Source organism: Girardinichthys multiradiatus, chromosome 23 (genome assembly GCF_021462225.1).
Source record: "Girardinichthys multiradiatus isolate DD_20200921_A chromosome 23, DD_fGirMul_XY1, whole genome shotgun sequence".
NCBI lineage: Eukaryota > Metazoa > Chordata > Actinopteri > Cyprinodontiformes > Goodeidae > Girardinichthys > Girardinichthys multiradiatus.
In genome coordinates, this window is record NC_061815.1 from 14003711 (window position 1) to 14024637 (window position 20927).

The 20927-nt window shown below is 39.5% G+C and overlaps 1 protein-coding gene across 2 annotated transcripts; it reads right to left on the reverse strand.

Annotated features, from left to right (window-relative positions):
* Positions 1 to 720: 720 nt before the first annotated feature.
* On the reverse strand, positions 721 to 19876 carry LOC124859779 (endothelin receptor type B-like). Of its 2 annotated transcripts, XM_047352616.1 has the most exons (8): positions 19702 to 19876; positions 15412 to 15876; positions 13704 to 13816; positions 13424 to 13628; positions 9778 to 9927; positions 5594 to 5727; positions 5368 to 5476; positions 721 to 2438 (listed from the first exon to the last, which is right to left on the reverse strand). In XM_047352616.1, the coding sequence occupies exons 2-8, from the start codon at positions 15796 to 15798 to the stop codon at positions 2298 to 2300; spliced, it is 1239 nt and encodes a 412-aa protein (XP_047208572.1). In that variant the 5' UTR covers positions 15799 to 15876; positions 19702 to 19876; the 3' UTR covers positions 721 to 2297. The 2 variants fall into 2 exon arrangements, with proteins under 2 accessions (XP_047208572.1, XP_047208573.1); XM_047352617.1 differs by lacking the exons at positions 5368 to 5476; positions 5594 to 5727.
* Positions 19877 to 20927: the final 1051 nt, after the last annotated feature.

Consider the following 20927-nt stretch of genomic DNA (forward strand, 5'->3'; position numbering starts at 1 on the left):
TCTGGCCATCATACTTTTCAGGAAGGACACAGGTTTTGTGTCCCAGAGATGAATGTGTTTCGGAATGAAATGTGTGAATCAACACCAGAACAAATGCAAACGACTTAGTTAAGATACTAACTGGAGTTGATAAGAGAGCACTATTATTCACAATGAAACAGGTCTTTAACTGACATGGGCTGAAAGGCCACTTATAGGGGAAGAAGCCATCGCCCAAAAAAACAGGTTACATTAAGCAAATTCCCTCAGAGACAAAGACCTTGTTTTTTAGAGACACGTCCTGTGGTCTGATGAAACTCTGCCACAACTGTTTGACCATAATGATCATTGTTACATTTGGAGAAAAAAAGCCTGAGAACAGCATCCCAACTGTGATGTAAAGGGATGGCAGCATCATGATTTGGGGGTGTTTTGCTACAAGAGGGACTGGTGCGCTCTCCTTGTGCTTGTGGAGGGATACCCAAAGTATTTGGGTATTATCAAAGTCATACAGTTTAAAAGTCATTTATTTTCTACACCCACTTCTTCTGTGTAAGTTTACTGGGGAGCTGGTGACTATCTCCAGCAGTCTGCGGAGATGGGGTACACCCAGGACAGGTAGCCAGTCCATCGCAGGGCAACACAGGAAAAACAACCATGCACACACCCTTTTATACCTAAGGGCAATTTTAGAGAAGCTACTTAACCTAACAGTCATGTTTTTTAACTGTGGGACGAAGCCAGAGTACCCAGAGAGAACCCACACATTCACGGGGAGAACATACAAACTCCATGCCGAAAGACCCTAGGGTGGGAGTCAAACCCAGGACCTTCTTGCTGCAGGGCAACAGTGCTACCAACTGTGCCTCAGTGCACCCACGCAGCCACCTTAAAAAGCCAATACTACCAAATACCAAAGAAATGTCTGTAAACTTCTGGATTTAAAGAAAGTAAAAAATAAATCTCTAAAATAAATTCTGCTATTTAGCCCACAGAAAAAATTAAGTAATCCTAAATGACCTGAATTTAGAAATGTTTAATCTCATTTAATGCCAGACAGTGAGAAATAAAAAAAGGGTATGTGTCTTAATTACTTTACATATACTGTACAGAAATGGCAATATTATACATTATGTGTAAATACCTGGTTTCAACTGTATACACTGAGGGACTCCCAGATTCAGAGACAGATGACAATTCAAAATCAACTACCATATCTCTAAAAGAAAGCCAACGTTTTCCCAGAATCCCCCTGCTTCAAGGGGGCAGTGGGAACATATCCAGTGCTCTTATGACCAAAATGTCTTTAAAGAAAATAAATCTCTGAAAAACACACAGTCAGTTGGATGTACTTTCATTTTTTCAATCTTTTAAATAGCATAGCTAAAAAAATATAAAATACCAGAAGTAACTTCCAGCAATAGGAATGTCGTCGCAACAATAGCTCTGACTGATTGAGGTGAAATGTTCCTCGCACTACATTCATAGAAAAATAGAAGCTACATTGTCAGACAGCTTTGTACATGATGCATGATGAGGATCATATGGTGTTTTTCTTGTTTTCTTGGACAACAGCAGCCCCCTCATGACTTAAAGCAGAGATAAAAAAAGATTTCCACTGGGCAACTCTCCACATGACTGTGAGTTTCACAGGCCCGTTTTACCGGGAGAGTTAGTAAGCAATGCATTCGGGCTTTGAGCAAAGAACTACGTCTTTGCCGGAGAAACGGCTGTTGGGCGTTGATGTCTCAACGACTGGTGCCTCTGAGATGCAGACCTTTAAAGCTCCCACTCCTTTGAGTCTCAAATGACTCAGCGTCACAGTTTCTCTTGAGCGTTCCCCACAAGGTATTAAAGCTTCACCAATAGGGCTGATCAGTACTTATTCATACACAAAGCACTGTGGCTAGATATAGGCAAAGGTCTGTATTCTACATGTAAATAACACTGTACATAGATTTACAAGTGGCTTGACCTGATGTGCTCAACAAATACATCTACCTTGGTGGTCTACGGAGAAGCTTGTGTCCTCTGGACCAGCCTCGAAGCATCATTGGTTGGCAGCACAGCTTTTGCATGAATTATAACAGCTTGAACAAGTACAGTCCTATAGTTTCATTGTCCAGCTTTGAGTTAATCACTGAGTCTTTCAGTCTGAGGTGAGCTCTGCAGAAATGTCTTCTACCCTGCTCCGTTTTCCACTCCTGACTCGGATGTGATCGTTTGTATGTTGGCAGTGATGGCGCTGTTTCTCCAGGTGGGAAAGCTGATGGGAATATTGGTTTGGTAGTTGGAAAGCGTAGTGAGTGTGTGTGTGTTTATGAAGTGCTCGTGTATTTCTGACTGGAGCGGGAACTGGAGCGATCCAGTCCGTTCCCATGGCAAGATCCCTTCCAGGGACCCCCGGAACACCGCTCGTCCAGAGGAGACGTTCTGTAGCACCAGCAGCACAGGCAAGACTACAAGACAAGAACGTGTGCTGTGGTTAAATACATAGTGCTTTCTAAAAGTTTTACACCTCTTCCACTATTCTTAGATTTTGTCACATTACAACCCCAGACTTCAGTGTATTTCAGAAGGATGCTGTGATAGACCAACAAATAAACAAACATCTGAAAACGGTGATATGCAGAAACATTTAACTTTCTTGCTTTGATACTAAAGAAAAAAACAAAGAAAACCAACTGCAACCAATTAACTTCAGAAGTCCCCTAATTAGTATGTAGAGTACACCTCTACATACTAATTGAACCCCCGTATAAATCCATCCATTCAGTGAAAACTTCAGAGCTTTGTTAGAGAATATTAGTGAACAAAGACATAGAACAAGGAACACAGCAGGTCTACACTAAAGTTGTGGAGACATTTAAAGCAGGGTTATGTGGAGAACCGATCCTGCCATAATTAAGAATAAATACAGAAATAAATAAATGACTCAATAAAATAATTAATGGGCCAAAATGTAGCTAGAAAAATAATATAGTGCACCATTACATGCAAAAAAATAATAAAAGAAGAGATTGTTTTAATTACTGATCATAATCGGATTTAATTATATATATTTCTATTTTAATCTACTATTTTTATTTCAATCCCTAATTTTCAAATCATATTTTTTTCTTGAACTTTATATTTTTCTTTTGTTTATTTAATACAAGTGGATTTCTTGCTGTTTTATTTTTCCTACCCCTTTTATTTCTTTCAAATTTATTACCACTCTAATATATTTAAAACATGTTTTTTTTCCTTAAAAATATGTTATTTTTCCAATTATTTTGCTATCCTTTTATTTGTTAGGCAGCGATATATTTTCCCCTCTAATATACCCCTGTTGTATTTTTTTACCCAACAGATTTCCTTGAGCCCATTTATTTCCATCTTTCTATTTTGCATTACTTGGTCGCTGTATTGTCGTTTCCCCCTCAACATGACAGACACATAAGGGGTGGTCTTTGGACCAGCGTCACCGCCTCAGCTTCTCTCCTATTGGCTGACGTCCAGCCTCTAGGAAGTAGCTGCTGAACCTCTTCCTGGTTCTGTAAAGGAGCTAGCAGAAACGACTAACTTAACTTGTGTCATGTTGCTAAAGAAGTCAGGAGCATTGTGGATTTGGTGGTAGATGGCGCTGTTAGTTGGGATAGCTTACTGTATCCTGTTGACTCTTACTGAGAGAATACTTCAGTTTGCCAAAGTAGTAAGAGGAAGCCACGTTTTTGGACGCACTTTCAAAATAAAAGCATCACTCAATGATGGACTTTTCACAAACTAAAGGAAACATACTACAAGAACTTCAACGTTAAATTAGCATCTTTAAACATTTACAATGATACTTTCTGAATAATATTAAAATATACATTTTTCAACAATAAATCCTAGAAAATATGACCAATATTATTCAACATATTAACCTTTCTGTCCTGTTCAGTTTCTATACAGTAAGTTCCAACAAAATTATCCTCTGCATTTAACCCATCCCTTAGGGAGCAGTGCGGCACTCAGGAAGCATTGTGGGGCTAAGTGTCTTGCTCATGGACCCAACAACAGAGACAGATAGAACTGGGTTTGAACCAGCAACCCACCAGTTACAGGATGAACTCTTTCCAACTGAGCCACAGGTTCATACTATATACTATATTGCAAAGTACAACTGGAACTCACGTTTGCAAATCTGAGTACCCTACAGGTGTTACACCTCTGGACAAAATGTTGCATGTATGCTGAGAAATACGGCTTCAGATTTTAACAGCAGATATGTATACTTTTAGTGACAGATGGTCAACTCATAACCTAACTCCTAACAGGAATTGATCTCTGGCAGACATTTTTCTTTTAAGCTGATGATTATAGTGTAAATATAAGTAATATTAGAAAATTCCAGAGGTCTCATTTTGGATTTCCACATCAGATAGGAATGAAGTGACATATAAAGATGATGTAGCTTAATTCTATAAATATACAATTTGCTTTTATGGTGTTATGAATACACTAAAAGATTAGGAGATATTGACATATTAGTATTCCTTTAATTCTGAAATCCCACATTAGATGCTGAGGTAGGACATTTTTCCCATGTTTATGAATCTTTAATTTAGAAATGCCAGATGAAATATAAAAAAAACATAGTGACATTTCTAGAAACTGAACTCTTAATCAGGACAGAAATCATCCTTGAATGACAGTTTACTTTAAAAAAGGTTAATATGTTGAATAATATTGGCCATATTTACTGGGGATTTATTGTTGAAAAATGTATATCTTAATTTTATTCAGAAAGTAGTGATGCTTTTACTTTGAAAGCGCGTCCAAAAACGTGACTTCCTCTTACTACTTCGGCAAACTGAAGTATTCTCTGTTATATTAAAATATAGAGTTCAAGAAAAAAATATAATTTGAAAATTAGTGGTTTAAATAAAAAGAGTAGATTAATATATATATATATATATATATATATATGTATGTATGTATATATATATATATATATATATATATAGAAGGTGCTCTGGTCGTGGGAGACATGCAAAATGCTAGCGCAATGTTAATACAGGGGACTCCTGAAAGAAAGGCTGCAAAACCCTTGAGACTGAGGCAGAGGTTAACCTTCAACCTTCGTGTGTTCGAAAGGTTAAGGCCTAAATCCATTTGAGAAATCTATTGCCAGACTTAAATGTTGCTGTCCAAAAATGCTCTCCATACAATCTAGCTGAGCTTGAACTTCAAAGTAAAGAGTCAGGTGGGCTTAATAGAAATGCTCACCACACTTTTTAGATTTTAATTTGGAAATTATGTTGAAGTTTTTGGTTGTAATGTGACAAAATGGGAAAATGTTCAAGGGGAAGACTGCATGTTCTCACAATACCCTTACTTTTAAACCAAAGTGATCCTTCTTACCTGGAAACAATTTTTAAACTTCTGACTGACAAAGTAGAGGGCAATTGGGTTAATGCAGGAGTTTAGAGAGGCCATGTTGATACCGATGTAATCCATCACTAAAAGGAAACTGACAGAGGGGGGAAGGGCAGAGTTAATTGTAAAGAGTACAGGAAGCCAAGGAACCAAGAACAATGAGATCTCTTTAGACTTTAACGGGCATTGTGGCGGAAATCTGTGTGCCTACCTCAGCAGCTCACAACGGTTGGGGTCATTTTGATCATATACTGTTTTCTTCAGTATGCGGCTGAGATGAAGGGGCAGCCAGCAGAAAGCAAAGATCAGCACGAGGCAGAACACCGTCTTCGCCACTTCCCTCCGCTACACCAGAAACACACAGAGAAACTTTAACACTCTCCTCAAGGAGACAGCATGGATGTTTTCAACTGGGGTTCAGTAAAAAACTATGACCACTCAATACTTTCACTGCTTGAGACAACCCTGAAATTCTTATTTTTTGCAAATACATTGAAACAACTTTAAAGTCCAAAATGTTAGACCTGTTCATGCAAACACTACTTTATAAAACCATTCTGTCCAGAGTGACTGTCTGATGGAAAACCCTGATCTTGGCCTGGCTCTGACTAGCTGTGAGCCTCAGCCTCTGGGGAAAAAAAACTCATCTTTAAACAGTATATCCAAACTGAACACTTTCAGAAAGCTATAGTCATGAATAAAATGAAGTACACGCTCTTCCATTATTAGATTTTCTGACTTAACAAAAAAGATCTCATCTTTACTGGGTTCTAAAATTGTTTAAATTTAACCTGAGGTGTACTAACACACAACAGATTCAACTACAGATTGTCATTAATTGCAAAACACAAACAAAGCCAAAAGGTAAAACCAGGGTGTAAAAAAGCCATAACCTTACTGCTTCACTAGAATTTAGGAGAAAATGTATATTGATGAACAGTAATTAACTAATAATCAGCAAGTGCCTTGTCCTCAACAAAAGGAAGAGTTTTAGCAGTTTTCAATGAGAGAAGCAATGGCTGCTGGCCAATAATCTAGGAAGGATTTAACCCCATTTCCAAACCATTTAAAGTCTGTTTTTTACAGAAAGATTTTTCACCAGCTGAAAATATTAAAGGCAGCTTTTAATCCTCTAAGGAGTGGACGTCTCAGGAACTTTATCGCAGCACTTAGAGTAGTTGCAAAAAAAAACAAGTTTCAGCTCAGTTTGATAGGCCTCTGTTGTAGGGTCATTGAGGGATTTAGTCATGCACCAGAATGAACCACAAAAACCTATGGAATAATGTTGGTGATGATTTGGGCTTGTTTTGCAGCCACTCAATGTGTGCAGACACTGTGTCAACCATGAACTCTTCTGTGTACCAAAGTACTCTAGAGTCAAATGAGACATTTTGTCTGAGAGCGGAAGCTTGGCAATTCAATTCAATTGAATTCAATTCAATTCAATTCAATTCAAAAATACTTTATTAATCCCAAAGGGAAGTTAAATGTTGTTGCAGCTCATTATGAAGGTTTCTTCAAAGAGCCGTTGTAGATGCTGATGGCTGTGGGCAGGAAGGATCTCCTGTAGCGCTCCGTCTTACAGCAGATCTGAAGACGCCTCTGACTGAAGACACTCTGTTGTTGTAGGACAGTCTCATGAAGAAGATGCTCAGGGTTCTCCATAATGTTCTTCATTTTATGAAGAATCCATCTTTGCACAATGATCTCCAGAGGTTCCAGAGGAGTCCCCAGAACAGAACCAGCCTTTTTTATCAGCTTGTTGAGCTTTTTTAAGTCCCTGGTTCTGATGCTACTTCCCCAGCAGATGATGGCAGAATAAATCACATTCTCCACAACAGACTTATAGAAGATATGCAGCATCTTGCTGCAAACACCAAAGGACCTAAGCTTCCTCAAGAAGTACAGTCTGCTCTGTCCCTTCTGTTTCCGGGTCCAAGTACCGGTGGAGCTCCGAGGCGTCTGACTGCCAGCAGGGTGCGGTAGCTCGGACCGTCCCCTGTGGTGCTCCTGTGCTGCTGACTACCTGGTTAGACTCACAACCCTTCAGTCTTACAAACTGTGGTCTTTTTGTCAGGTAGTCTTTAATCCAGGAGATTGTTGAGGCCTCCACTTGAGTTTTCTGGAGTTTCTGACAAAGCAAATCAGGTTGGATTGTGTTAAATCCACTGGAGAAATCAAAGAACATGATCCTCACAGTGCTGCTGGCTTTGTCCAGATGACAGTGGGTTTGTTGAAGCAGGTGTATTATGGCATCTTCAACTCCGACTCCACAGCGATAAGCAAACTGAAGGGGGTCCTGATGGTTTACTGTCGGCTTACTCAGGTGGGCCAACAGGAGTCTCTCTAGGACTTTCGTGACGTGGGATGTCAGGGCAACAGGTCTATAGTCAATGAGGACTGATGGGTGAGTTTTCTTTGGTACCGGAACAAGACAGGAGGTCTTCCACAACACTGGAACCTTCTTCTGGGCCAGGCTAAGGTTGAAGAGGTTCTGCAGAATCCCACAGAGCTGCTCTGCACAGCCCTTCAGGACTCTAGGGCTGACATGATCTGGACCTGCAGCCTCATTCCGGTTCAGGCTCTCCAGTTGCATCTTCACCTGAGTTCTTGAGACACACAGGTGGAAGGGGTTGGCAAAGGGAGCATCAGCATCTTCTGATATGGTTGAAGGCAAATATGTAGAAGCAGAAGGATCTGATCATCCTTCTGCTTGAAGACTGTGATCTTCTTCATCCCTGTCCACACATCTCTAATATTGTTGTGCTGGAGCTTGCTCTCCAGCTTCCTCTTGTACACATCCTTGCTGTCTCTTATCTTCACTTTAAGTTGCTTCTGTAAACTCCTCAATAATTCTCTGTCTTCCTCTCTGAAGGCTCTTTTTTTCTTGTTAAGCAGGTCCTTCAGGTCACCGGTAATCCAGGGTTTGTTATTGGGGAAGCATCTCATGCTTATGGTGGGGATGATGTCATCCACACAGAAGTTTATATAGTCGGTTACACACTCAGTCATGGGATTGATGTCCTCTCCATGTGGCTGGCACAGTGCGTCCCAGTCTGTAGTCTCAAAGCAACCTTGCAGAGCTTCTTGAGCTTCCTGTGACCATTTTCTTACAGTCCTCTTTATTACAGATTGCCTCTGAACAAAGGGCTTATGTTTCGAGCAGAGAAAAACAGGAATGTGATCTGATTTGTCAAGAGGAGGTCTTGCTGTAGAGATGTATGAGTCCTTGACATTTGCATAAAACAAATCCAATGTTTTGTTTTCTCTGGTAGAGCCGCTACCAGTTGAAACATTGGAAGTGTAGCAGAAAGTGAAGCGTGGTTAAAATCACCAGAAATTGCCACAAAAGCATTGGGGTTTTGTGTCTTTAGCTTAGCAACAACTGAGCTGATGGCATCACATGCAGTGTTGGCGACAGCGGAAGGTGGAACGTAAACTGTTGCCAAAATAACACTGGTGAACTCTGGGTAAATAATATGGACGAAAACTTACTACCAACAGTTCAATATCTGGACTGCAGAGACGACACTTCACCGTTACATGTCCTGGATTACACCATCTGTTGTTCACAAGTACTGCCAGTCCACCTCCTTTACATTTGCCGCTCCTCTTTAAATCTCTGTCTGCTCGTATGGTTAAAAAGCCTGGCAGAGAGACGCTGGAGTTGGGGATATGATCCTGCAGCCATATCTCAGTAAAACACATAATACTGCCTTCCCAGTACTCTGGCTGGGTCCTTTGTAGGGCTTGAAGTTCATCCAACTTGTTTCCCAACGATCTCACATTGCCCATCATAATCGACGGAAGAGATGGTTTGAACTGCCTCCTTCTCTCTCTTCTCTTTGCTCCTGCTCTGCATTCACGGCATCTCCTTTTCAACTCATTAGGGATTAGGGGTTGTAGTTGAAGTATTATTTGAGATATTAATCAGCTGCTCCCGGTTGTAAGAAACAACCCCGTGGCCAGGGTAATGCATCATAACAAATGTCCAAAAGTAATTCTGGTCATGAGATTGTCATGGTCATGGTCATACTGACATTAAAGGAACGTTGGTTTAAGGAGAGTGGATCATAATTCCTCCGCAATGACGTAAAAACTGATTAAAAGATACAAAGAACTTCAAGTCTTTGCTGCTAATGCAATTCTACAAACTTTAATGAACTTTTTTAATTTGCCTGCACGTTTTGTATTGTTCAGGTTAGATTTTAATTTTATTATAACCTGTTGTTTCAAGAATAATAAACCTGTCTTTTCTTTTGGCCATAAATGTACTTACTGAAGGTAAGATATCAGCAGCTCAAAACCTCTCCACAGGAACCCCACTTCAAAAAAATACAGCCAATGTTTTTAAACTTAGTTGAACTATACTGTGAGTTTTATTTTCACGCTTACCTGTTTCATGTGGTCGTTGAGTGCGATCCGCATGCCTTTCTTGCGACTGAGCATCTCACAGGACATGAGTGTGTAGAAGACTCCTGTGCAGGCCAGTGGGAGGCAGAAATAGAAGCCGAACAGCCACCAATCTTTAACTTCCTGATAGAACTGGCAAAAAAACAACAACCCATACACAACTAAATTACACAATTTAAATTAAACAGCACAAATCATTTCATTTGGGCTAAACAAGCTTTACACTGATGGGTGAAATACTGACATAAAAGAGAGAAAAAGCATCTACAAACTTGTTTGTTTCTCATACACTCTTAAACTGTATAAAAAGATAAAACATACAGTTCTTAAGCTTCAAGTTTCACTCAAGTAACTTAAAATTAGCTTTGACCTTTGTTTAATTGAGATTGTTCTTCTTTCCAAAACTTTCCTCCACAACAGAGATTCCTGTTCATTATATTATAAACACAACAATTTTTTTACTATAAACCTTTAACTTTGGGTCTTTCCCACTGACTTAAAGAGGTCACATGTTTGTGACCTGCTTTGCATTTTCCTGTCCAGTGGTATGAATTTACGATGACAATCACGAGAAGCAGTCTCAAATGATGATTTACGCAGCGTTCTGCATTGTGTTGTTGAATGCTGTGATTGCTTTCTGGCAAAGACAAAGGGAGGCCTTGATTAAACGAACTGAACGTCCGGGCTTCTTGCTTTTAAGTGAACCATTATGTTAACATTTGAACTTGAAAGTAACACCAGGTGCAAGCTGAAAACAATCCGAAGGTTTCTTTCCTTACTTCTACGAATTAAAAGTAAAAGAACTGGATAACTTTGACCATGTGCTTAAGGGATATTGAAGCATGCAAGTACAGTTGTGCCAGAGAACTGCTGTTCTACTCATATTCCTAAGAAAGAGAAAAGAGTGCTGCTCTTCTACACATTGAGGTCAGTCATGCTTTTATGAGTTTTCTTCCTCCTTATCTCAGTTCATGATAGATCATGCCTTTTCCCCAGTGCCTGGTACTGTCGGTGTCAGAAATAATTTGCCTTCTTGTTTTATCTTTGCGTTGCACATGAATAACAGCACCCATTACCTGCTCATGTTGTTACTGGACCGAAATATTCAATTTACTAGAATGTTGATTAGATAGAGACTTGGTGCAAGCATGCATGACACCCAGTGATGGGACTAAAGCCCTTATCACATTCCCAACACTGCAGTGTTTTTGCATCATTCATCAGATGCATTGTTGCCAAAGGCCATATGTTGGCCTGCTCTTATGCTAAACTATGTCAATAAACATGACAAATTTGATTTAAAGGTGAAGGAGTTCCTTCAGCAGAGGATATGGTTCATGAACAGTGCATTTTGTCTTTCTTCCATGCAGTTCTTATTTGTCGTCTGTGTCTCTGTGAAACCCTCCAAACACAGGAAGTCCATGGACATCTCTTTTACGGCTTTTTAACATCAGCCAATCTTCTTCTTTATTCTAGACAGAAAGAACATGTTGAAAATTTGACTTTTTAGCGCACACATCATGCCCAGATTCATGGTTGGCACAAATGATCGATCCTTTTTTGGTTGCGCCACCCTTAGTGGCAACAATTTTGGCTACATTGTTTGAATTTAGGCACACTGGAGGGTTCCTAAACATGAGCAGTCTGCTTAAGGTAATGCCATTGCATCTCTATCAGATTTAAGTCCAGACTTTGACTAGGCCACACCAGAACATTTGTGGAACACAGTGGTATTTTTACTCAAGGTTATTCAAACCACAAGAATCTCATATTGGCCCATGCAAAGCCACACTACTGCTAGTTTCTTAAAGCAGAATGAGCTTTAATTAACTAGCCTTAAAGGTGCAAGACCACAAACAGAGCATTTCAAACATAATATATAGCCCACAGGTATTCATTGCCTTGGCAGATAAAGGTTTAAAGTAATGTTTAAATTATACCAACATGTTTCTTCTGACTGGAAATAGCAACGTTTAGGAGTGGTTTAGCTAGAGACCTGACTTGAATCTAATTAAGAATCTGTGGAGTGAGTTTAAGATTAGGGTGATACCAGGGAGGCCTTCCAACCTCAAAGACTTGGGGATTATCACGAAAGATAATTCATCAAAACGACAACTGAAACATTCAGTTGGTCAACAATTAGGCTTGATTGCTGTAATGCCAATAAAGATTTTTCCACAGATTACTAACAAGAGTATAAATAATTTTTGACATGCAATTTTTTTAATACAGTGAATATAAAAACTTATTTTTCAATGTTTTATTATCTTCGTAGGATTACCTGTCACATTTCCTATCAGAAACAAAAATCCAAGCTGAATAAAAATAATATTTACTCTTAAATTCAACTCCAGGGGTATGAATAATTCTGAGCTTAACAATAATAGGAGAAGGAGAATAGGAGGAGCTACAGTCTGAGGAAAATATGAACAATCTGAAAGACTAAAGACTATTAACTAGTTAAGCCTAACATAGGCTTTTTATTAATATGATAAACGTAATATCTAATTTTTTAATTTTAATTAATTTTCATACTGGCCATGCATCAATTTGGACCTACTAGAGCGAAATGTTGTACACACTTTGACGACTGACGGATTAAAAATAATTTTCCCTAATCGACTCATAATCTACTGTAAGGAGATGTTATATAAAACAGTATCTACTAACAGGAGGCCTAAGAGCTATTTTAGTATAATCAGGGATCATAGTTTGTCATAGAACTCAACTGGACCAAACAGGGAAAGGAACCATAAAAAATGGAAAATGGGTGTACTATAAAGTCTTTAGAAAGTATTGCACAATAAAATTTAATTATACAGAGATCAAAGCATTTTTATGACTATCTCCTTCACTCATGAAAATACTCAATGACGAAGGAACGGGTGCAGTGTGTCCAAGGACAGTACGGGTGCTCTTGAATCATAACGCAAGGAAAGGGTCTTTAAATTATTTTTGTTTTACCTTTGTATATGTTCATTTTTTGTATGCGCATGTATGTTATTGCAAATTAGTGTATCCTGCCTAAATCCTTATTTGTGCTATTAGTAGATAATTGAATTTTGGGCTGCACGGTGGCGCAGTTGGTAGCACTGTTGCCTTGCAGCAAGAAGGTCCTGGGTTCAATTCCTGGCCTGGGGTCTTTCTGCATGGAGTTTGCATGTTCTCCCGTGCATGCGTGGGTTCTCACCGGGTACTCCGGCTTCCTCCCACAGTCCAAAGACATGCCTGTTAGGTTAATTGGTAACTCTAAATTGCCCTTAGGTGTATGAATGAGTGTGTGCATGGTTGTTTGTGTGTTGCCCTGCGATGGACTGGCGACCTGTCCAGGGTGTACCCTGCCTCTCACCCATTGAATGCTGGAGATAGGCACCAGCTCCCCCACGACCCACTATGGAATAAGCGGTAGAAAATGACTGACTGACTGACTGAATTTTAAACTTATTTTAATCCCTCCCCGGTTATATGTGTGAGTGTGTATAAGTGGGTGGTAGGTGTGCCCCTGTGTGTGTGGATGTGAATCGGTATAGTTAACAGTACCATACTCATTTGACTTGTATATTATCGAGACACTTACTGTAACTTACTGAAATTTGAAGTTATATAAGTTATATATGTTGCCACATACCTTCATAAAGCTGGTGGCCTGCTCCGGGTGCAGCAGGCAGATGCGCAGCTTGTTGCCTCTGTATGACATGTCCATCATGTCAAATGCCAGCGCCTCGGGGACGGCCAACATCACAGCAACCAGCCAGATCAGGGTCACCTCCACCGCCTTCCACAGAGGGATCCCCATCCCCTTCACCCTGCTCCATGATGTCACAGCATGGTAGCTGAAATAAACAGACATGTTAGCTCCAGTGTGTCCATATGTGTTGTCAACACGGAGCGTGTGTGTATGCGCTCACCGGTCGATGCTGAGGGCACACAGGCTGAGTACGGTGATTCCCACCGAGGCTTTCTGGATGAACGGCATCAGCTTGCAGACATACACGCCAAACGGCCAATCCTCAGCTATTAGCTGGGGTTAAAATAATAAAACAATAGTGGGAGGCAGGAAAAAAAGATACTTGTAATAAGAGAAACGTGTGTCTGCAAGCACACAGACAGATCTCTTAGAGGTTTATTTAGGGGTCCTTTTGTCTTTAATTCTTCCAAAATGAATTTAGCAAACGCCAAAACCTACAGCAGAGAGCTGTTTCTCGTTGTGGTCCTGCTCCCAGAGGGGAATAATTTCAGTTCTGGTCTGGACTGAGCAAGTAATAACAAATGAACCCGCATATTTAATTATTCTGTGGGTTGTAATGGGTATTAAATCTAATAATAAATCCTGATATTTTCTTTTTCTTTGTAACATTACACTTAAGGTGGTTAAATTGGCAAAAGGAACTAAATTAAGGGTCTCCATTTTATAATTTATCTGGAAAAAGAAAACAGATTTCAGGTGACCCCAGTAAACCTTACCGACAAACTAAAGAGATACTGTTTTTCTAGACCTAAGCTGACTCAATATTGTATAGAACCACCATCTGCAGCAATTATAGCTGCAAGTCTTTTGCTGCATGTCTTGTGGGAATGATGTGTTTAGGGTTATATGTTATGTTTGTTTTCACCCACAAACAGCATTTTTAACATATGTTCAGCTGTGGTATCATCTGTTCAGAGCATCTACTGTACATTCATGTGTTTGCATCGCCTCCTAACTGGCTTTGCAGCAAACTGCAAACAGGATGTCTTTCTTTTAACGACAGCTTTCTTCTTTTCACTCTCCCATAAAGGCCAGATTTGCGGAGTAAAAGACTAAAAAAGTTTTCCATCTGAGCTATGCATCTCTGCAGCTCCTCGAAAGTCAGCATGCATCTCTTATGATGCTGTTTGTTCACCAATGTTTACTAAAAAACCATTGAGGCCTTTCTAGAACAGCTGAGATGAAATAATGGATTTACTAATTTGGTGAATTCTGAAGCCAAAAGGCTGCACTTGATTTTATTTATGGGCATCAGAATAAAGGGAGCTAGATCGAAATGCATGATACACTTTTCAGATTATGTTTGTAAAGCATTTTCATTTCTTTTCATTACTTTGTGTTGATCCCTCACATAAAATCACAACAGAGTACATTTTTGTGGTGGTAACATCACATGCAAAGATTGAAGAAGGTCAACTACTTCTGCAAGGCAATACATTTACTCTTCGCACTAATGGATATTGCTTAGATTAAAACCCAACTATTTCTGCCATAGAATTACATTTAAACACAAGCTATGACTCATTAACCTATTAATAAAAGTGGATGAGTCAAAAGGAAACATTTGACATTTGTATTATTATTATTTTTTTTAAAAAGCTTTCTCTTTAAAAATTACATTAAACTTGAACCAGAGTCACACTTGTATAATAAATATAAATAATTAAGAGTAGGAAGCCCTGAATTCCTGATCATTATCGACTGACGTCTGCAAAATACAAATATAATTGATGTGAATATGCAAATGAAATAAACATTGTAATAAAACCACGAATCACCGAAAGTCAGTTCTGACATCACCCCTCATACACAAAACAAAAAGGAAACTGCAGTTGGCAGTCACAGACAAAAGTTTGAGATCTGATTACCTTGTACATATTTATGGGGATGGCAATGCTTATATAAAGCAGGTCTCCAAGTGCAAGGCTGCCAATCAACACATTGGGTCCATTCCTCATGCACTTGTTCCTGTATATGATCCGGAGCAGCGTCGAGTTGCCGATGATCCCCACCACAAAGATCAGGCAGGAAATGATGGTGTTCACATACTTGAAGGCATGTTTGATCTCTGTTTGCTTTACGCACATGGGGGGGAAAGGGCTCCGTGGGCGGCCCGGCTGTGGGGGCGGAAGCTGGACAGACACGTTGCTCTCCGAGAGCTCTAAGGGGTCGGGAACGCTCTGGGAGTCACGGACTAACCTCGAGGCTCCGGCCTCCACGGTTATCAGGAGACACAGCAGCACAATGACCCTCATTTTCACAAAGCCTTGCGCTGTCACAATAACTCACGAGTTCACCAGGTGCTGCAGAGGATCAGTCCAAACTGGCGTGTCCTGCAGGAAAAACACATCAAGCATTGTGTTAAACAAAAGCAGACGACTTGTTGAATGTGTTTAGACAGGCAGACAGTATGAGCAATAAATATGAATATGCAATAATGTGTTGTCGTTGGTGTCTACCAAAGCCACACAGAGAGCGGTTCGGTGCACAGCGGAGCCTCTTACATTTCACAGAACCATCTCCTACTCTTCACCTCTTAACAGGTTATTTCTTTATTTAGCATTTTAATATTCCAACCTGAACAGAAGAAAGCACACAGTCTATGCAGTTACTGAATGGAGACAAGTTTGTTTTCAAATTTAACAGCAAAGGGACAAATCTTGAAACCACCAGGATGTCAGTTTTGTCTTACTCTGCCATTTATTCTCTATATTTAAAGCTCCTTATGAATTAATGAAGCTTTCACTTCATGTCCAATCCTAGTTTAGCCAGTCATTTGAGCCTGATCCTGCTCTTTAAAAGGTGTTGACACCTGGTATTACCGCTTGTCTGTACTGATCCGTCCAGGTCGAACATCACAATGCCTCAGCTTACGTTACTTTAAGCTTCTGATCAGATCTTGCTCCCTCACTCTGAGAGCAAATAAACAACCATCACAAGATTAGTTGGTTTTTTTTCAACTGGTAGGGAAACAAGACTCTTTGTGTGTGTTTTTTAAATAACCACAGCTAGATTTTTACAGTATATCATAAAGCTTCATTTCTACTTTAAAAAACAGCGTTTTATAGCCATTGGTATATCAAGGATGTAACAGTCTAGCAATAGACTGTAATAGTGCCTCCCACTGATCTGAACCTGTTGTTTGTCGGTTTAGACTCAGAAATCTGCTTCCCCATAGGGGCAGATGGGTTCTCGTAGCTAAAATAATGTTTGATATCTTAGCTAAGAACCAAGGTTCTGCTGGAAAGAAGACTAAACTTTAAATCAACTGCTTTGAGACCTTGTTATGCTTCAATAAAATGTCATCATCCGAGACTTTTGCCACACCCATAATGCATCTGACATACAACTCAATCTTTTTATGCACACTGCATGTATTCGGCATTGGCGAGAATATTAGAGCAGCATAAATAAAAACACCACAGTCTCACAGTGTTATTCCAAGCATTTTAAACAAAAGTGTGTAACCTCATCTCATTGTTTTAATTTAAACCAGGAAAGCAAAGATTATTCCCACTGCAGCTAAAAAAAACACAACATATTGATTATTAGTCTGCTGTTTATAGAGTAACACTGGGAGATGATAGCTTGTCAGTGGTAGTTTTAAAACTGTTTAGTAAATAACGGTGATGGGTCGCCCTCCTTCAGTTTCCTGGTCATGTTTGTGTTTATTTCCACATAGCCAAAATAGTTTTCCTTCAAAACAAGGGAAACATGTTGAAGCCTTCTTCCAGCCAGCTGAGCGGCAGTGCACAATGGCAGGTGGGGGAGGGGCAGTCCAGAGCTTACTGTGCGCTCCACACAGCCAGAGAAAGCTCCAGTTACTGCAGCACTTTCTCTGGTATCTGTAAATAAACTTTAAACAGCAGGAGTGATATGATCCCAGAGATCACTGATTGTGTTGGACATCCTGGAATGCACCTACAGCGGTCTTCTCGTTTGCAAACATGTTGCATCATTACTGTACTTGACTGGCCAGCAAACTCAACTGAACTAAACTTCATAAAACTGTCAAGAAGATGAGAGAAAGCTGATCCAACAACATAGGCGAGCTTAACATCCCAGCAAAGCCACAGGCTGATCACCTCCATGCAATGCCACAATGATTCAGTAATTTATACAAACTGAGCCCCAACCAAATATTCAGCATACATAGTGTACTTTTCAGTAACCTGACATTTCTGCATAAAAAATTTAAAATTTTAATTGGTCTGGAAAACTGAAACTGGGGTTTTCATTAGTTGTAAGTTATAGACATCAAAATGAACAGAAATAAATACTTAAAATATAATCACTTTGTGTGTAATAAATCTATATAGCACATCAGTTTACATTTTGAATTAAATTACTGAAATAAATGAACTTTTGAATTAAATTCCAACTCTGACAGACGTAACGTACAAGAGAACTTTATTTCAATCTTGATGATTTCAACAGCATCAAGTAGCATTCTGCTCTCCTAAAGCAAGAGGGTTTATTTTATACCTTCCAAGATTATTTGTTAAAAAAACCACACACCCACACGTTATCAATACTAACAAAATGACAAGCACAAGGACACAAAACATGCCATTTCATAAAATAAAAGAATTCAGCAAAATAAAGGAGGTGGGGGTCGGTGAAAGAAAACTGAGAAAGACAAATGGTCCAGTGATAACTGAAGTTGAATGAAGAACAGGGTTTCTGTGCGTCCAGCGTGCGGGACAGAGATTTTCTGTTTCTTGGACAGATTTTGGTTTTGAGTCTCTAAAGAATCATGTGTATCCCTAAGTAATGCCCCTGGGCATCCTGGGATAAATGAGTTGTTTGATTGTGGTGGCCATATCTCTAGAGAGTAAGGGCATACGATCACAGGACACGTTTACACGAAGAAACCATCTCGGACTGGGAGTACAGAACCCTTAATATGATGGCAGAGGTTTGTACAGAAAGGCAGGAGTCTCTTCATAATGTTTAAGTGTAAAATAAATGGGGCAATTACAAATTGTATGAACATATGAAACCAAAAAGAGAACATCAATTAGAGCAAGAACAAACAGACAAGGACAACTGTTGTTCAATGCAGCATTTGACCTCTCCATCAAACTCACACAAAGACAAAACGACATGAATTGACGTGCGTATCACAAGAAACCAGTTTGGATTTTTTGGCCACAGTCCGTATAAATATTCCACCCAGTGAATGATGCCTTTGTGTTGGATAACATGGCGGCTTGTTAGAGTATCCTGGAGCAGGATTTTCTGATTTAATTAGGAAGCTGATCCTTTTATTCCATTAGATTTTGTTTTACAAACCATCTCTGACCTTCAGCTCTGATGGCTCCATTTCTTATAAATAAGGAGGGGAAAAAGTTGGCACGCTGCTGGCTGAGGGAGCGGAGGTTGGATCCTGCTGGTGTTCAGAATATGCCTGACTGCGTTTTGGAAACGGAGGTCGAAAGAGAAGAGGGAGAGGGAAAAGAAGAGGCCATGATTGAGAAAACGGGCCTGCTGCACAGCTTATTTGAACAATATGAGAAGGCATCCACTTGAAAAGCAAAGTCAAAATGAAAGGTTGAGCATCAACGCCTGAAAGGGAAGGAGACAATTTCAGTCTAACTTACATTAATGGTTCGATTTAATTAATGCAAAATGAAAAATAGAAGTCGGTTTCCAAACATGTCTGAGCTGCATTACTTTAAAATTGAAGTGAAACATGTGACTTTGGAAGCAAAATTCAACTGTGTCACACTTAAAGACTTTACAGCTGCTACATGCCTCTGCACAACTCTCCACAACAAAACAAAAACCAAAAGCAACTCAACGTTTTTATTGAATACTCACAATGCATGTAAAATACATTGTAATACCAGATCCAGCTGAGTGCAATGAAATTTAAAATATCTGGTCACAGATTCCGCTTAAATGAAGCTTTTGGAACATTTATTTAACTCAATTTAGCCATCACTGTGCAGTTATGATCGACACTAAAAGTTAAAGCCGTAAGATTTATAGGTTTTAAACTAAACCGTGACATGTCAAGATTATAATCAATCAATAAATAAACAGATCCGACAAATGCAGGGTAGTTTAACTTAGTTTAGGTTAGAAAACGGTGGAACAGAAATGCAACAAGTTTCTATGATGTGCCAGAGAGATAATCAGAAAGCCTCACTTACGGATACCCGGTGGTATGGCGAGTGTTAGGGCTCAAACCAGCTTCAATATTCCCACAGAGTCAATCTAATCACACCGATCATTTACGATTAATTACTGAACATTTATAATAGTGTCTTCCCGGGGTTTAAGATCCCAGTTCCTGCAGCAGCAGACTATCCTCCTCTCCCTGCTCCTTCTGCGCTTCACGGCTCCATGCTTGTTTTTATAGTCGCAAGCCAGGAGGCTGGAGAAGCAACCAATCACATCCCAGATATGATCATCTTTCTCTCTCTGCTGCCGAGATGCAGTTCAAACGCACTAATCAATGCGTTTCTTTCTTTTCTTTAGCCCACCAACTTTCAAAGATGTAATGAAAAACAAACAGAAACAAAACCATCATATCCACTTTAAGGCTTTAAAATAAATATCAAGATATTTATTGTTGTCTTTCGATAACGTGGGAGGGCTTGCTCTAATTATGGAAGCAAATCATTACCATATTTCAAATGAAAAGCATTTTCAGAAATGCTTTTTCATTTTAAGAATGTGGCTGCATTGTTTGACTCATAAATGAAATTAGTAATCAATAATCCTATTTGCATTTTAATTTTCTTCTTCAAGACTGCTCATTCTTTCACTTAATTAAAATGAAAAAGACATTTGAGATTTATTTTTCAAAATGTACTCCAGCAAATAGATACCAAAATTCAATTTGAAATGTAAAATTTGAAAATGAAAAAGCATTTCCAGAAATGCTTTTTCATTTTAAGAATGTGGCTGCATTATTTGACCCATAAATAAAATTAGTTATCAATCATCCTATTTGCATTTTCTTCTTAATGACTGCATATTTTATGCCATAATCAAAAAGAAAACAAAGCAGACATTGCTTTTACGTTTTCGTGGTCTGCCCGCAAAGTACTGCCCAGAACTCCAAAACGAAAAAGCATTCCGAGCGGCGGGCGCAGCAGAGTGACGTCAGCAGCCGCTCTTCCTCAGCTCCCTGCTGACCGAGCTACCAATCTTGTTCGGTAGGGGGCGATGTGCACGTCTGCATTGCATTACATTGCAAACGTGCCGAGAAATTGATTGAATTGCAGCAGGGCCGAGCTCAATTTGTGGCAGTGGCAGGCAGAACTGGTAGTTCCGGTGGCAGGCTGTGGCAGAACTGCCACAAAAAGCATTTCTGAAAATGCTTTTTCATTTGAAATATGGTAACGATTTGCTTCCATACTCCAAGGGAATA

Bases quoted from the DNA above. Each gene is read 5' to 3' on its own strand.
- LOC124859779 (XM_047352616.1), bottom strand. From the start codon at position 15,798: ATGAGGGTCATTGTGCTGCTGTGTCTCCTGATAACCGTGGAGGCCGGA. The intron at 13,817-15,411 runs GTAATCAGATCT...TTTTAACCCCAG, and splicing joins TCCCCATAAATATGTACAAG to CTAATAGCTGAGGATTGGCC. The intron at 5,728-9,777 runs GTAAGCGTGAAA...TTTCTGGTGTAG, and splicing joins TCAACGACCACATGAAACAG to CGGAGGGAAGTGGCGAAGAC.